This window comes from Argopecten irradians, chromosome 10 (assembly GCF_041381155.1).
Source record: "Argopecten irradians isolate NY chromosome 10, Ai_NY, whole genome shotgun sequence".
NCBI lineage: Eukaryota > Metazoa > Mollusca > Bivalvia > Pectinida > Pectinidae > Argopecten > Argopecten irradians.
In genome coordinates, this window is record NC_091143.1 from 35,052,352 (window position 1) to 35,070,823 (window position 18,472).

General features: G+C 34.0%; 1 protein-coding gene across 1 annotated transcript; it reads left to right on the forward strand.

Annotated features, from left to right (window-relative positions):
* Positions 1-11: 11 nt before the first annotated feature.
* Positions 12-17,834, forward strand: LOC138333742 (sugar transporter SWEET1-like). Its single transcript, XM_069282307.1, has 6 exons — positions 12-418; positions 4,784-4,861; positions 8,663-8,786; positions 9,350-9,511; positions 12,094-12,213; positions 12,469-17,834. The coding sequence occupies exons 1-6, from the start codon at positions 351-353 to the stop codon at positions 12,556-12,558; spliced, it is 642 nt and encodes a 213-aa protein (XP_069138408.1). The 5' UTR covers positions 12-350; the 3' UTR covers positions 12,559-17,834.
* Positions 17,835-18,472: the final 638 nt, after the last annotated feature.

Consider the following 18,472-nt stretch of genomic DNA (forward strand, 5'->3'; position numbering starts at 1 on the left):
AAATAAAATGTTTTTTAATGTCATAAGCGACAAGAACACGTAGCAGACGAAAACACGAAAACAGCTGTAAAACACTTGTTAAATGGTGTTACTACAAATTTGGTATAATGTATCTAAATAACATGAATGCATGATTTCTAAGTTTATTTCTAACTTTAAACGGAAGCTGTTCTTATCTGAGACCGGATACCATCAGTGCAGTACGTCGACAGTGTCGCCAGCCAGCCTGTTCTACCTGGCTTCGGTCTGTTAGTAAGACGATTTCGTCTCTTGACCACCTTGAAAGTGCTCAAAGTTGTAGGCCTAATACGAAAGTTGACGAGCTAGGACGGTATCGAGTACACAGAATCATGGAACTCCTAACTGCTGTTGAAGTAGTAACTCAAATAGTTACTTATTTTATGTTTGCAAGTGGAATGTGAGTATTTTAGAATTTCCCCTTATTTATATAAAATTATTGTTGTACAACTATTAAGATTAATAATTTTTTTTTTTACATGATACTGACTAAGTTCCAATATATGAAAGTTTGCATGTTTACTATATACAAGTGTATACATTATATATGTATATACGTGTGTATATGCTTTCCTTGGCCTAGAACGAATATCCGTACCCGGCCTACTACACCTTTCGGCCGGGTACGAATTGGTCCCTATGTGTCGTAGTGGAGCACTGCCTCCGAAAATCACTCGGGCACAGTTTTCTATACTTTTTTGTAGGTTTCCAATTATTCTAAGCGTATACATGCATTTACATATTATTTGTGTCTAAAACAAACATTACTACCATTTTTAATATATACCGTACCGCTCACAAGACGTCAAATTCACAACTTGTGGAATTGCCGTATAAATTCCCTTCAGAATGACCTTCATATGTATTATGTAAAAAAAATAATGATCGATGAGAATTTGATATTTTATATAGTTCAGTTTTATTCCCTAGTAGGTAAGCGATATCAAAAAAGTACGATAAAATGCAAAAGAAACGTTTTATAATGGTTTGTATAATCATCACTTTGCTCCGTTAGCAGTAATAGGCACCAATTGTAGCTCTAAAGACGACACCATTTTCTGTCTAAAAGTCTTTTGAGCTACAATATTACAGCTATCCTTGGCCCTGCAGGTAGGGTGTTAGAATATTGTACCTGCTGCCCCTATTGCATGATCGTAAAAGGCGACTAAATTTAGGATCTTATCTTTTCTCTTTTTCCTAACTGATTTTATGTTTCCTAATGCCTCCCTTTGCACCGCCTCACTTTTGGCCTTGAGTTTAGCATTTGTCCCTGTGAGGAAGGCTCTGGGTTATGTCCCCTGGCGGATCGACACACCGAAGTCTATAAAAGTGGTAGTTTCTGCTCCTACTTGGCGCTCAGCATACAGGGATTGGAACGACTGGTTCACCTAATTGAAAGATAAACAAAATGCTAGCCAGTTAGAGTTTTTATAGTGAAATTATAGTCGACATACACGACATGTTGTCAAATATTCAAATTGAACACGACTATTGCTGGTACCGCATCACTTTCGCGATATTCACGTTGCATATACATGTAGCATATACACAGTTGAATTTTGTTTATCTTTCAACTACACGTGGTTTTTTAAAAATAAAACCGGAAGCGAAGTTGATTGGCTGCCGTTTGCTCTACTAAATGTGTATACGGCGGCCATTATAAATCTGTGAAATAGAAGGGTCTCAGAAGTATTTCATTGTGCAGAGTTGTTTAATTTCATAAATGGGATGTAACATGGGGGCTAGTGTTGGACCGATTCTCGATTTTAATCGATGATCGATCGATTATGATTTTTCCAAAGACTATCGATTATGAAAGGTAATAATCGATTATTAAAATGGGAGATAACTCATGGTTATCTCATACTGTTCTGAACCTTTATTATGATATATATGAGGGCAAAATCACATATCAAAATATTTTAAACATCATAGATACTCAAGAATTTGAATTAAAAAAAATACTTCTTCATGACTGTTCGTTCAGTGGATATCTTTTTAAAATTCTTCAGAAAAGCTAAAAGGTGAATTATATAAATATAGGAGAGCTTTCTATAAATAGTATCCGATTATAAAATCGATAATTAGTAAATTGTCCTAAACCGATGATCGATTACCATTTTACAACCGATTCCCAACACTAATGGGGGCAGTGGAGTACATAAGATCCCAATATATAGGTATGTGTATGTTTTCCCGGCATTGCATGGACGATATATTAGAAATATACCGCTGACGTAGCGTAGGCCAAATCTGGCCTACGATTTCACATTTTTAAGAGGTACCGCGAGCTGACTATATATTAGGCAAAAAAAAAAAATTAAAAAAAGCCTAATAATATAGGCAGGTTTAGCAGACTAGTGATATAGCACTATAAAAAGGGCACAGATTCACTATAATATATACAAAAAGACACAACACGAACATAATGCAGTCTCCCAAAACGCGCACCTTACACTTCACACACACTACACACTGCATGCATGGGAGGCAGTCCTTTCATGACCCTGGCTGTTAATAGGACTTTAAAATAATCAAACAAACAAACAAAGTACGTATATGCTTTCCAAGTCCTGATTGGTCATCAGATGTCAATATCAGAGTACTTAAAGGGACAAAGTCAATGAGGCGAATTTTGTTACATAAACACGAAGCAAAATATGATATAAATGTATTGTTCTATATTCCTTATGAAACATATAACAAGAAATATTGACAAATTCCACAACATTATAAAGTATTTTGACTGATACCGTTGAAATTCCAAATCATTGATCAATACGATTAAGCAGGTATATCATGTATGCTGAACCCAAACCCGTCCGAGCCAAAGTCTTCATACTTTACATAACCACTGAGGAGTTGGTGAAATTATATTTAGACAAGAACATGCACCTAATAACGTAAAACAGTACTGTAAGAGCAATTTGAATAGTTCTAGACAAAAAAATCTTTACTTCCCTGGCAATATATAATATAGAGGGATATGAAATGCTATGACTATAGATATGACAACTAAATCACCCGTCAAATAATTTACGGAAATTTCATCTTTCTGAACCAGCCCAGTCGAATTTTGTAGACTGAGTGTGATAAAAATTGTAATGTTGAATTTTAGTGAATTCACAAAATGCACTGCACAAATTAAATGAAGGTAAACAAAATGGTGGGTCAAAAACGTGGGTGAAGCGAACACAAACTAATTCCGATAGAAAACAGAGTATGTCAAGAGTCAGTAATATGCGCGATTGAGAAAGTAGGTAAATATAAATGGATCGCTGAAATGCAAGAGACGGGAGCAACTTTCCACTTTATACTTGTGTGATGTACATATGTGCAATAAGTTAAGAACCTCCCTTCGCGGTGCCCTGTCAAATGAAAAGTCTCGTTTGACTTTTGACTTATCATTCTTACGCTATTAATACAAATTGTATAAATCATACAAATCATATTTTCATTGGCTATCACTTTGTGTAAGACCTCCTTTTGGGACGGTTTTCACCTGAAATTGAAAAAAATCATATTCGTATGGCCATCGGATATAAATATCGGGACAGTGTGACGCGAGCATTAGCCAGAGCATTAGAGAGATTACCGCTCTCTACTTGGCTCCTGTGCTCCGGACCGGAAGTGCAATGACCCACCCCCAGAACCAGTGTTGCTCTGACATAGCACATACTCCCCTTGTTGACATTCATCACCAGATTTAGTGTTAGTACTAACAAGTTGCTGCTTGATCATCTGCCCACCTGTTTCAACCACCCTGATATTAACGCCAAGTCCGGGCCCCTGAACCACTGTCGACCCTCGTACACATCTGGCAAGTTCTGCACCAGGAGTTACTTGATTATTAGTAGATTGATTGATTATGTGTTATTTGGTGTTTGGCATGAATTGCGCCAAAGTTAAACATACCAAAATTTGACTATGCATGTATTCACTTGTATGTACATTTGTATATTAGAATCAATACATCTTTTACACACTGTTGATTACTTATGTTAATAGGTACTCTCTGGTAAGTTACTCAATCATGTTACATAAACATTTATTTAAGGTACTGGTCTATGGTCTATTGTATCAACCGGAAAATAACACTGTTACTTGGGGAGTTTTTCTCTCATTTGTGAAAACGTGCTGATATAGGTACTATTATTCACTTTTATGGAAGACCAATATTTGAAAGGGTTGTCTTAGAATAGCAGGTTCTAATTGTACTTAGTGATACGGTCACCTTTTAGCTTCATGCAAGGGTGAATTTCAGTTTTGCTCTGTCGATAGAGCAGCAGGCCAGTAGGTTCGAAGTTGCTGGCACATGTCCTGCTGGAAACACATTACTCTCGCCCTGTTGCATTAGTATTGATGTGGCTTCAAATCCAATGTAAATTTAAAGACAATGCAGCAGCTGCATGATGCAAAAGTATATAATTTTAAATGCACCAATATTCAACCATTCTATTTTGATACAAAAGCGCCAAAATTTCCTAACACCAAAATATCCCTATTTACGATACTTTTAACACAATGGAAAACAAAATGGATAAAAAATACAAGGATATATCATTAAAAATTAATTAAATCATCTGCTAGTTTGAACTGAGGATATTTGTTCAAGATAAAGCATTCATTGGTGTTTTATGTATCACTGATATATTGTTTAATTATGTATGTAAAATATGTATGCTTTTACCTTTTCAATATGTATATTCAATATTAATATTTTTTTATAGCTAAATTATCTTATTGTTCATTTATTATTTTTCAGCCCAACATGCCTACACATGTACAAGACCAAAAATACCAAGAATGTGCCTTTCACATTTTTCGCCTTAGGGTTATTGAAGTAAGTAATTCTCAATTTCTTATCTTACTGGTAATTAGAATAATCTTGAAAAAATTTAAATTAAGCTCCTGTTTAGTATTCAGCTTTTATATTAACATTAAAGAAACTTGTTGGTCCTTCATCCCAGTATGCTACGACCCAATATCAGGTCTATAGGTCTCTTCATTTTCACCTAGAATGTGCCTTTCACATTTTTCGCCTTAGGGTTATTGAAGTAAGTAATTCTCAAATTTTATCTTATCGGTAATAAAAACAATCATGAAAAAGGTCAAATTAACCTTCAAAAACTTAAAGTAAAATGTGAAGCTCCTGTTTATATTAATTAGTATTGAGCTAATATATTCTAGTTAGTGAGACAAAATGTCTGAGGTACATTAAAGTTCACAGGGGTTAAACATGATAAAGCAGTAAAACATATAAACATGTGACATTGAATGAAGCATGCTACGACCCAATATCAGGTCTATAGGTCTCTTGGTTATCCGTCAGAATGTGTTGTAAACATTTAAACTTATTTTACCCTTGTTACCTTGATGACAGTCAAAGTCATTCGTGCTATCGTGCTACAGGTGCAATATCATATTTCTAGGCTTTTTGGTCATTGCAAACAGTATTGACATAGAGTTGTATAAAGAGTTTAACCAGAACCACTTTGACAAGGTCATTCATTTGAACAAACTTGTCAGCCCTTAGTTTAACATGATATTCTATATATATCCATTTAGCTGAGTTATCTGCCCCTGTGATAAGTATTGATTGTGATGTTATGTGTTTGCGAGCATAACGTCATACTAAAAATCAATGTGAATTGCGCTTATAAAATAATGATGCAACAATTGATACCTATACGCAAGGGAGCTAACTCTGTAATATGCAAAAACAGAACAGGCCAAATATCACTACTCTACTCCAACATTTTGATGTACGCTTACTTTAGCTACTGTAGACATACAATGTATATTTGGAGTTTCATGTTTTCCAATCAATATTTTCTATAATTTCCAATCACTGGCTTAGTAAAACCTGAATTATTGCTAAATTTTCATCAACCTTATTTTATTATTTGCATTGAAGTGCAATTTTAATACAACACATGTAGCGTTTGTATTATTGCTATCTAGTTAATGACTGTCAACCAAGACTTTGAAATATTCAGCTGTTACATACACACTCAGTCTTAATCACATCTGCTGTGTAACTTGTCACTTGTGAATTTGTCAACCTTATTGCACAGCTGTTCATATTTTGCTGAATCAGCTTTGATTTGAATTATAAATAGGCTATTTTGCTCTGATCAAAGCCTGATCTATATGTATAAGTTAATATCAATACTTTTCAATCTTGTAAAACAATATAGACAAATATAACAATCTGATGTTCTGTTGTTTTAATATCGGGAAATAGTGTAAGATTATCTTGCATAATTAGATTCATAGAGCTTACCCAGACACATTTGTATGAAATATAAATATCAACATATTCTGTCAATATTCATGTGAAGACAGAGGTTTGATATATTCTCGAAAAATATAAGATTTAGATATATTTGGTGTATGTGACCTTGAAAGGAGAGAGGTCAGTTTGAGGTATGACTGTTTATGTCCTTTGTGCCAGCATCAATGAGCAATTTACATGTCAGGTCACTTTGCATGATAGCTAACTTTTTTACTCAAGGAACTAAGATTTCCGGTGCTACATAAATCGTAAGGCCATTTATTTTTTATTTGGAAAAATTGAAAATACAAGATTTTTTTCTTCCTTGACTAAAAAATATTTTAGATATTTTTAGCCCACCATCATTTGACCCCCAAAAAGGTCACTGAGAGCATAACAAACAAGGCCCTATGGGCCCGAATCACTCTTCTGCTATCTCATAATTATGGTTCATACTTAACAAACATCGGAGGCTCTATGCCTCACAGTTATTAAGAAGTTGTTTAAAGATTTTAGCCTATTTAACCCCAGTGACCTTGAATGAAGGACAAGGACTTCAATTTGAACAAACTTGTAGTGATTTACGAGATTCGCCTAGACAAGTCCTGGACTAATGATTTTCCTGTGGGACTCACCAAACTTTTGAGAAACCTCTATATTTCTTTGTACTGGGACTCACCAAAATTTGAAAATTAGTGTTCTGAACTTGCCTTTAAAAATACTACATAAATTGCATAGTAGCCCTTCAACCCAGTATGCTACAGGCCCAATATCAGGTTCCTAGGTCTTTTGGTTATTAAGAAGAAGTTTGTTTAAAGATTTAAGCCTGTTTGACCCCTGTGACCTTGAATGAAGGCCAAGATCATTCATTTTGACAAACTTCTTAGCCCTTCCTCATATCATGTCACAGGCCCATCCCAGGCCAATATCAAGCCCTCTTGGTTATCAAGAAAAAGTTGTTTGAATATTTTCACCTATTTGACCCCTGTGACCTTACATGAAGGTCAAGGTCATTCATTTGAATAAACTTTATAGCCCTTCATCCCAGCATGTCACAAGCCCAATAACAGGTCCCTATGCCTCTTGTTTATTAAGAAGAAGTTGTAAATGGAAAAGTTGACGCCGGCCGGCCGGACTCATTAATCATCTAACTGGTACTCTAGATTCTTAAGATAGGATAAACATACTATTTCAAAGGCCCAGGATCTGCTTTTAGTCTAATACCACTAGTAAACTGGTATATTTAATTTGTGATTCAGCAGTAAGCTATATAGAATGTGTACATTGTTCCTACGAGTTGTATCTGTGAATCATAAAAGCAAATAATCTTTGGATCTTTTTGTTACCTAAAACAAACCTTTTAGAAATTTTTAAGAACTTTTCTCTTGCTAATTATACTCAGTGACGGTGCCCATGTGGTTAAAGGGGCAATTCAGTCTAAGAGTATATTAAAACTTGCATATATTTCGGAAACAAACCAGTTCTAATGGAAATTAAATTAGTTGGTTTTACTGTGATATGTCAGAAAAGCCCACTGTTGTCAAAAGTATGTGAAATGTTCAATCGCCGTTACACATAGCCTTGTATGCCGAACCCTGACCCTTTCTTGTGTAGTAAAGATTTTTTTGTCTAGAACTACTTAAATAGCAAATAACTCTTACCGTTGTGTTAACATTATTAGATGCATGTTCTTGTCTAAAGATAATTTCATCAACTTCTCAGTGGTATGTATTGCATTTGTTTAACGTGCATGACTTTGACTCGGGTAAGGGTACAGCGTATTGATTAATGATTTGGAATTTCAATGGTATTAATCAAAATACATAACAATGTTGTGGAATTTGTCACTATTTCTTGTCATATGTTTCATAAGGAATGTAGAACAATACATTTATGTCATATTTTGCTTCGTGGTTATGTAAAGAATTAGCCTCACTGAATTGTCCCTTTAAGATGTACATTGTACAGACATGTACGGGTACCACATTAGCCCTCTATCTTTGGGTCGTAAGTTCAAATCTTACATATATCTAGTAGTTGCCTGCAGGTACTGACTGCAGGTCAATGATTTTTCTCTAGGTGCTTTGGCTTTCCTCCACCCCTAACACAAGAAAAGCAAAATAATCAAACTTACATAACTACAATCACTATCCATAAGGTTTTTTGAGTATAGTAAACCTGTCTATAAAGACTGCCAGCCCAGTGGACCAAGAAAAAAAGGTCTTTATAACCAAGTGGTCCTTTTATACATGTAAAATTGTGTTGAAATTGATCACTGAAAAAAGTGGTTTTATTAAACAGGTTGTCTTTATACAGAGGTGGTCACTAAGCTTTACTGTAATTGTTTTTCCTGTTAATTTGTTCTAGTGCTATGGCTGGACTTCTGTACGGATACTTGACCAACCTGTCTACATTGAAGTATGTAAATGCTGTTGGTGGGGCATTTAATAGTGTCTATATCTTTATCTATCTTCTCATCTGTCAAGCAAAGGTGAGTTACATTTACTCAGTCTGCCATTTTGTCATTCAGTCTTAATCCTTATCTCTTTCCTTTTAGGCTTCTGACAAAGTGGATAAAGCCATAGCATTCTTCACACCTGGCCCCACCGGGGGGGGGGGGGGGGGGGGGATGTAAGAATGTAAGGAAATGGATATTCCGAAATATGTATGACTATACTATCAGCACACAGTCACACTTTATTTTGTGCAAAATAGGTCACAGATCTTTAAACAAAGATTAACAGAATTATATATTATTATAACAAAACCATGCAGTATTATAATCATGTAAACCTTCAATACTGACAGCTAACTTCAGATCAACCGTAAATAAACATTTTTTTTCTGAATGAAACTCCCAATGTTAAATGATAAATTGCATTTTTTTTTAATTTTTGATGTCTTGTTCAGAAATGATGATGAAATGCATTTGTAAATTGAAACATTAAATCATTATTTGCTAAATATTTTTTGCTATCTCGCTTTTGTATTTTTTTTAATGATCAGCACTATGTTTAGTATTGACTGTCACAAAAATGTTGTTTTGTTTCACAGGGAACCGTCGTATTACAGCTGATATCTGTGTGTAGTCCATTAGCTCTATACTACAAATACATAACTTCTCAAGGAAACAGCCAAGATGTTATACTGGATCAGCTTGGGGCATTTATGTTTCTTGTGACAGTCTTCTTGATGCTGTCGACCTTCCTGGAGGGAGTAAGTTATCTTCAGTAACAGCCTCATATAACCTTGATGTTAATAAAGTAAAAATGATCATGGTAATTCTATTCAAATATCTACCTGGCCACAGGCCTTAAAATACATTTCTTTCTATGGTTGACTTCCTCCAATGAAGCTTTACAAATAGTTTTACCTCCATATACCATATTAAACACAGCAAGCACCTCTCCTTTTTTGAGACTTTCATTTGCTCGGGCATAAGAACAGAACTATCAAAACTGTAGTACCTTTTCATTTTTTTCAATATTTTAAACCCCCTGGGTGCCTACTACTGTAGGTTATTTACTCTTTCACAGAACCTGGAGTCCTGGGTTCCAATACTAAATACTATTCAGCCAGTTAATTTCACAGGTCAATAATTTTTCAATTTTTAGGTCATCTGACCCGAAGATGACCTAAAAGGTGCTAAACTTTTCATTCTAACAACTTCTCTTAATTACCGAAAGGCCTAGGGTACTGATATTTGGTCTGCAGCATGCTGGGATTAAGAGCTACCAAGTTTATTCAAATGAAGGACCTTGACCTTCATTCAAGGTCACAAAGATCAAAAAGACTAAAATCTTTAAATGACTTCTTTTCAAGAACCAAAAGGCCTAGGGCTCTCATATTAGGCCTGCAGCATGCTGGGATAAAGGGCTATGAAGTTAGTCCAAATAAATTACCTTTACCTTCTGAATCTTTATACGACTTCTTGTGAATAACTAACAGGCCTAGAGACCTGATATTGAGACTTGGCATGACGGTAGAAGGGCTACCAAGGTTGTTCAAGTGAATGACCTTGATCTTCATTCAAGGTCACAGGGGTCAAATAGGCTAAAATCTAAAAACAACTTCTTGTAAAAAAGAAAGAGGGCTAGAGACTGGATATTTGGCCTGCTGTATGCTTGGATAAAGGGCTACCAAGTTTGCTCAAATGAATGACCTTGACCTTCATTCCAGGTCACAGGGGTCAAAAAGGCAAAACTATTTGAACGACTGCTTCTCAAGTACCAAAAGGCCCAGGGTATTCATATTGGGCCTGCGCCATGCAAGGATAAAGGGCTCCCAAATTTGTTCAAATGAATGACCTTGACCTTCATTCAAGTTCACATGGGTCAAAAAGGTTAAAATCTTTTAAACGACTTCTTGTGAACAACTAAGATGCTTAGAGACACTATATTTGGCCTGCGACATGCTGGAATGAAGGGCTACCAAGTTTGTTCAAATGAATGACCTTGACCTGCATTCAACATTATAGGGGTCAAAAAGGCTGAAATCCTTTAAACGACTTCTTTTGAGTAACTATAAGACCTTGATCTTCATTCAAGGTCACAGGGGTCATATAGGCTAAAATCTTTAAACGACTTCTTCTCAAGAACCAAAAGGCCCAGGGTGCTCATATTGGACCTGCCGTGTGCTGGGATGAAGGGATACCAAGTTTGTTCAAATGAAAGACTTTGACCTTCATTCATGGTCACAGAGGTCAAATAGGCTAAAAATTTTAAACAACTTTTTGTGAATTATTAACAGGCCTAGATACCTGATATTATGCCTATGACTTGCCTAGAAGAATGGCTACCAAGTTTGTTAAAGTGAATGACCTTGACCTTCATTCAAGGTCACAGGGGTCAAAAAGGCTAATATCTTTACATGGCTTCTTATAAATAACTAAGAGGCCTTGAGACTGAATATTAGATTTGTAGCATGGTAGGGATCAAGGGACCTTCATTCATGGTCTAATTCATCAAATTTATCAGAACCTGAAAGTTCTTTTGTATTGCCTTAATTCTTTGCCACTACTATATTCTTTGATGTGTTGCATTGTGCCAATAGTTAGATGACTGTTAAGGCCCATGGGGCTCTTGTTATTTTAAATCTTAACTTAAAACTTATGGAAAGAAATATGATCAGGCTTATAAAGGGTATATAAAACTCACCTTTAGGATAGGTAATGAAACAAAAGAGAAACGTAGTTTTTCAGTATGTGATTAAGTCAGTTAATGATATAAGAATGAATAGGGGCTGCAATTATAGAGTGGTTAAGATGTTTATACATATTACCACTAGCTTTCCACCTCTGGGTCACGGGTTCAAATCCCATGTGGGGCAGTTTCCAGGTACTGATCGCTGGTCTGTGTTTTTTTCTTGGAACTCTGGCTTTCCTACACAAACCTGACACATCCTTACATGACCCTGGCTGTTAATAGTAAGTTAAACTAATAAAACAAAAACCTCAGGGTTGCAAGTTTGAATCCCCCATGTGGGGCAGTTGCCAGGTAGTGGTTATTTTTTTTATCCAGGTACTCTGGCTTTCCTCTATAAACCTGGCATATCCTTAAATAACCCCAGCTGTTAATGGGATGTTAAGATAATCAAACCAAACCAATAAGGAGGTAATGAATATATATTGAAGTAAAAAAATACTAGTTGTTACACAGAACTGGTATTTCAGATATATATAAGGTTGAATTGTATAGAACCTAATATCATTTAGATCTATGAATCAAATGTTTATGAGGTAGAGAATGTTGCCCATTGTCCTTTAGTCTACAAATTACTTACTTTACATGTACTTGTAGATACAATGTGTACAGGAGAAGAGTGTTGAGGGATTGTCCAGATCCATGTTGCTCGGTGGTCTGTCCTGCTCTTTATGTTGGCTGATATATGGACTCATGCTCGGAGACTTCTACATTTATGTAAGTTCTACAATTCCTCATAAAATATATTTTGAATCTTAAATAATGTAAATAGTGAGTTACTTAGCATAGCAATTTATAAAGGATACATAAAAAGGACTTCTTAATAATCAATAAACCAAGAGAACTTCTTTTGGGCCTTTGAAATATTTGAGTGAAATGCTTACAATTATGTTAAAATGAATGACCTTCGTATACATTAAAGGTTACAAGATTCAAATGGATTTTAGAAGATTAATTCTTTTATCATTTCAGGCTCCCAATGTCATAGGTATTGCTTCTGGTGTTTGGAAAATTTTCCTGATTCTTCTATATGGCGGAAGAAAAACCAAGAAGACTGAGTGATCATGGGAAGAGATTCAGGCTATGTTATATCACCTATTTATATTTACATACATAGAAATATTTCCCAGCATTACTTTATATATATCCTAAGTCCCTTACTTGATATATATCCTAAGTCCCTTTTTTTGTTGGAGCTTCTTCATATTTCTCTTGTGCCTAAAATCATACGACCAATCCTTTTATGGACTTGTGCCTACATTATTTTTTAACTATTTTATGTACTTGCCAAAACTATCTTCACATGTCTCTGAATAAGAAAAGTGAGTCAAATAGAGATTTATCTATGATACTTGTAGATTGTATTGCCTTAGAGAAAGAAAGAGGTGGCCAGGTTTAGGGTCTTCTAGTGCAAAGACTGCATATAAATATAAATATAAACTTTATTTATTTTACATTGATTGAGAAACAAGTTATACAACTTATATAAATCACTCTCGATGGCCTGGATGTAAGCGCGCAAGGGGTCTGAGTGTGGGAGGAAACCGGAGTACCCGGAGAAAACCACGTGATAGGGCAGGTGACCCCTGCCCTTTTCACGTCCGTGCCAGGGATTGAACCCCAAAGACTGCATGGAACAGTCTATTATGAAATTCCAGGGGTGAATTTGTTACAACTAAATTTTCACAGCATTAGATATTTTATGTACTTTGTCTAATCAACTCAATATTTCCGAATTGTTTAAATTAAGATTTGAACTCATGCCCTTACATGTCTAAAATATATACTTTCGAAGTATAGTTTAGCCAGTTTAACTTGTATAAAATAAGACTCCAATTGATTTAATAGTATTTTTTCTATTTCCGACCTATTATTAAATGTATCATGAACTTATTTCAATAATTACTTAGATTTGACTGCTGTGTTAAAAATCATGACAACCTTGTCATCTTTTAGATAGCAATATATGATTGTACTTTAATTGTACCGTATTTGCCGTAATTAGCGCCCCTCCCCCTATAAACGCTCCCATCCCATGGATTCAACAATATTTTACAACATATGATGTCTCTAAGAGACTCTAACATCAGCACTGTGTCCACTACAACATGAACTTGTTTTTTTTTCACATGTGAATCATGACATAATAATGTGTCTTCAATGATAAAAGGCATGACATGCATGTTTACTGTAACAGATTAATGTACCATGAGTAGAGAAAGATTTAAAATATGGCTGATATTTTTCGTCAACAACTTACATTTCGGTTCACATAAGTTATCAGTTAAGGCAAGGAAACAGTGATGAAGACGTTCAAATATAATAAATTATTTAGGAATGAAACAGATGGCTTTATTATATAAAATTATGCTGCTAATTATATTCTTATCATTTAAAGATGCTCCACCACTGACAAATGGTATTTTTTCACCATCAAAAACAGGACCAGACGAATTAATATTTTTCTTCAGTTACAAAAGTTACTTACTTTACACCATTACCACCATTGAAACGTTTGAGCTACTAATTTTACTTCAAGTTAAAAATATGAAAAATAATTAATTGCATCCCGAAAAAAATCTACTGCACTATATCCTATATGGAATGAAGTAATGATTGCGCATGTACCAAAGGCGAAATAAATTATTTTATGTTATTTTTGTGTTAATTAGGCATATCTATACACGATTAAACACCAATTATTGTTCAAATGATGAGTATCATTTATGCTCTGTCGGCAGTGGAGTATCTTTAAGTATAGGAGTACTTAACGAAGAAATTACGAGGCATTATATGGACTTATAATCTTATGCTTTATCTGTATAATAAGGTTCATTGAAATATTATGTAATGTGTTTCCAGACTTTTATATGGATAAAATACCCCCTAAAATACTCAAAACAGTACTGGATTTTTAAACTGAAAGTTGTGTTAGTGTTATTTCGGACTGAAGAAGGCCCTATTGTGGCTGAATATATATTTCATAGAAATGATTTTGATTTTACTTTGAATTTATTTTGGCCTTTTATTTTGGATTATTAATATACTAGCTTTACATCGGTTTTTTCCTCATTAGGATTTTTTAACATTTAAAGATTTGAAAATAACTCCCAATGGTTACTAGAAAAAAATCTGATTGAATTTTTTTATATAATATTTTCATTTTTTTTTTCACAATTATCCACATTATTGGAAAATCAATGGTCAATAATTCTTAAAAGGGATGAAAGTATTAATAGATGTGTGGTTTATGAACAGGATTATCTCCCCTTGGTTATGAAGAGGATTATCTCCCCTTGATTATATTGTATTTATTGGTAAGTAATTTGTTTATGAACTTTAATTTGATTTCAGTCTCTGTAACAAAACTAAAAAAAGTGATTATAGCAGGAAATTATCATTATTATTTCATTATCTTATAAGCTTGTTATTCATAGAAGTTGAAGATAAAGAGATTTCTAACGATTAGCATACGGTACTAATTATATGGGAAATTACTTTTCTAAATCTACAAAACTGATAACCCAGTGATTAATCATATGATGATTAAATATTTGTACATTACTTCATATAAATCATATTATAAATCATTATATAAATCTTTAAATCATTATAGTCATGTGTAGTGTTTGTGATAGAATTTGTTTAAAAAGATTGTGCCTTGTTATTTATTGTCAGATAGGTTACTGTTTAAAGAGTATATTATAATGTTTTATGAAATGGCATTTATTAGATAATTGTTATACTACTTTATCTTATTATGCATTAATTAATTTAAACTCTTAATAAAATGTCAAAATTATTATGGTGTCAAAATAAATACGGGTATGTACAACGTACAGATGTAGTTTTATGTAAATGGAGGGTATATCATAAAATCATAAACTTTTCCTGGGTGTGAAAAAAAAAACCCAGAAAAGCAAAGAAACAAAAAGAGACTACCATTAATGCCTTATAGTCTTGTAAAAATAATGTAATTGAGAGCAACTTAAAGGATATGTAATTGTGTCGCCTGCCACACTGGCGTCTGCGTTGTCGGTGTCGGCGTCCAGGAAATGGTGTCCGTGCGATAACTTATTTATTAATTGTCCAATTTCAACCAAATTTGGTATACTCCTTTATATCAATGAGATCTTGGATGAGTTTCATTATGGTCAAAATCTGTCAATATTTGCAAGAGTTATTGGACTTTAAAATTGTCAAAACAGATAAATCCATAGTTTCCGCTCGATAAGCTTATTATTCATTGTCCAATTTTAACCAAATAAATTTGGTATACTGCTTTATATCAATGAGATCTCGGATGAGTTCAATAATGGTCAAAATCCGTCAATATTTGCAAGAGTTATGGGACTTTAAAATTGTCAAAACAGATAAATCCATGGTTTCCGCTCAATAACTTTAGTATCTATTGTCCGATTTCAACCAAATTTGGTGTATTGCTTTATATCAATGAGATCTTTGATGGGTTTAATAATGGTCAAAATCCGTCAATATTTGCAAGAGTGACGGGACTTTAAAATTGTCAAAAAATGGTGTCCGCTATATAACTTCAGTATTTTTTGTCCGATTTCAACCAAATTTGGTGTATTGCTTTATATCAATGAGATATTACATGGGTTTGATACTAGTCAAAATCCATCAATATTTGCAAGAGTTACGGGATTTGATAACTTCACCTAATTATTAACAATATTTTCAACTGTAAATAACTATTTTTTGTGATGCTGTGCAGGCGACACATCCACTTCCGTGGAATTCTTGTTTTTATTACATGTACCAGAGGGAGTATTTTTGAGATTTTAGATTCTTGATATTATTTCATTTTCACATTAAAAAGCTATGTACATGTTTTATGAAAATTTTATATCTATATTTGACTATTTGTGCCTTATGATTGTGATAAACTTTTTAGATGTTACATATAATACATTATGTACAGTATATGGTCCGAAAAAACATGTAATGGTAAAAAAGAACACCCATATTATTAATTGAACTGGTTTTTGAGCTGTTATACATCTTTTTATCTAGGCCCTATATATCATGTAGTATTAACATAGTTAAGTTTTTAATACAAAGCAAATTTTCTGCCCAAAAACAAAGGCATGATTGAGGAAGGATTGATAAGGTTTCATTCAAGTTGAATTTTTTATGTTATAACATTTATACAAGAAACATAACGAATGAAATGCTTGTACTATTGTATGTGAATAATACACATCCATGGGAATATGACAGGACAGTTTCATTGGATCATGCTTGGATCTCACTTCTGAAAAGTCAGTCATATGTGAAATAGTATAGCTAGCTTCTCCATATAACTTCATTATTCCTTCACTTCTATGTTCACATTATATACCGTGTTATCATGTATGTAATTTTTACACCCCACCTTACCCATATCCACCACCGGCTGTAGTTTAGCTCCACTGCTGACTGTAATTTGGCCTACCACCAGCTAAAATTTTCTTAGATTTATTCTCAAAAATGTGAAGCCTTGACGGAAATAGAACATTTTACATTGATATGTAGTGTGGATATATACGATTCTATATATATGCTTTGTATTAGTGTAGAATAGAAAAATTATTTCATGTTTTAATTATCCTCTAATTTTTGGGATAAATTACTTTATTTATGAAGCAGTAAATATTTGTTATAAAATGCTCCACTTACCAAATATGCTTGTCAAAGGAACAAGCCCATGAATGATTTATCATACTTTGGGTTTGATTAGTTTTCTTATTGCTTTAGGTTAAATCTTATTCTAGGTATGGGACAATATACAATTACGACTCGTGGAGGGATACATCTAGAATTGTCTCCAAGGAAAAATTTATTTTCTTGAGGATGAATGAGGTATAATAATACTTGTTATTTTGGTGATGGCTAATGTATGCTCTGCCTGATGCCAAATAAAATTTGTTGAAATTGAAATATTTGTTACAGAATGTAAAAACTTGGCCAACATGAATTTAAAATTTTATTGGTGAAAGATCATTCAAGAAATCAAAGGTGCTGGTAATTATTTTTCACCAAAATGTTTCAACACATCTGCCTCATTTTCTGTATGTGCATTTACCGAAATTTACTTGTCCATTCATGTTTCACTAATTAAATGCTTTGTGATCTCAGGATGTATTGCTCATAAGTTTGTAGATGCATGCGTTGTTAGTGTCAAATTGTACCTATATTCATTTATATTGTTACAATATTATAAATTTGTCTTTTATGCACAATATATTTGTAAATGGCCATAAACAGTTCACGATATTATCCATTTACCTGTTTTCATGTTATCAAGAATTCCCAATAAATTGCTATTTATTCTGTAATTATGGTGTGTGTGGTTTTGTACAAAAATATTAATATGGTCACAAGGATAAGTAATCACATCCTCGATATTCGAGCGGTTCCGATCACTTATAATCTCTACACCCCTAGACTATCTCATAGTGAAATTGAAAGCAGCTCAGTGGAAAACATTTGACCAATCACAGGCTAGCAAAGATTCTTTTGAAGACTACAGAGAGAGCGACGCCTAACATCAAAGCCACAGTCAACCACAGTGTACTGTTATACGGCTCTTTTGATGTACATCAAATGACTAAATTACCTGTTCTATTCTGTTGCCTCCAGTTTTCCTATGAGATAGTCCAGGGGTTTAGAGATCGTTAGTGATCGGAACCCCTGGAATATCGAGGATGAAATAATCATTGACATAGTCATCAGATTACCAACACAAAAGGTCATGGTGAACAGTTAATATTTTTCTCCCATCTGGGTCGTTCTTGATAAGACTGGTTGGGCATTGTACGTGTACTTTGTTTTTGAATTGATGCTAGACCTGGCAATTATATATTATTTTCAGACAAGCCTTGACGAAGCCCTCGCAGGCCCTTATCAAAATCTGCAGGTCCATCAGAATTCATTCTTGAAATAGTTACTTTTACAAATAGTCCAACCAGCTACA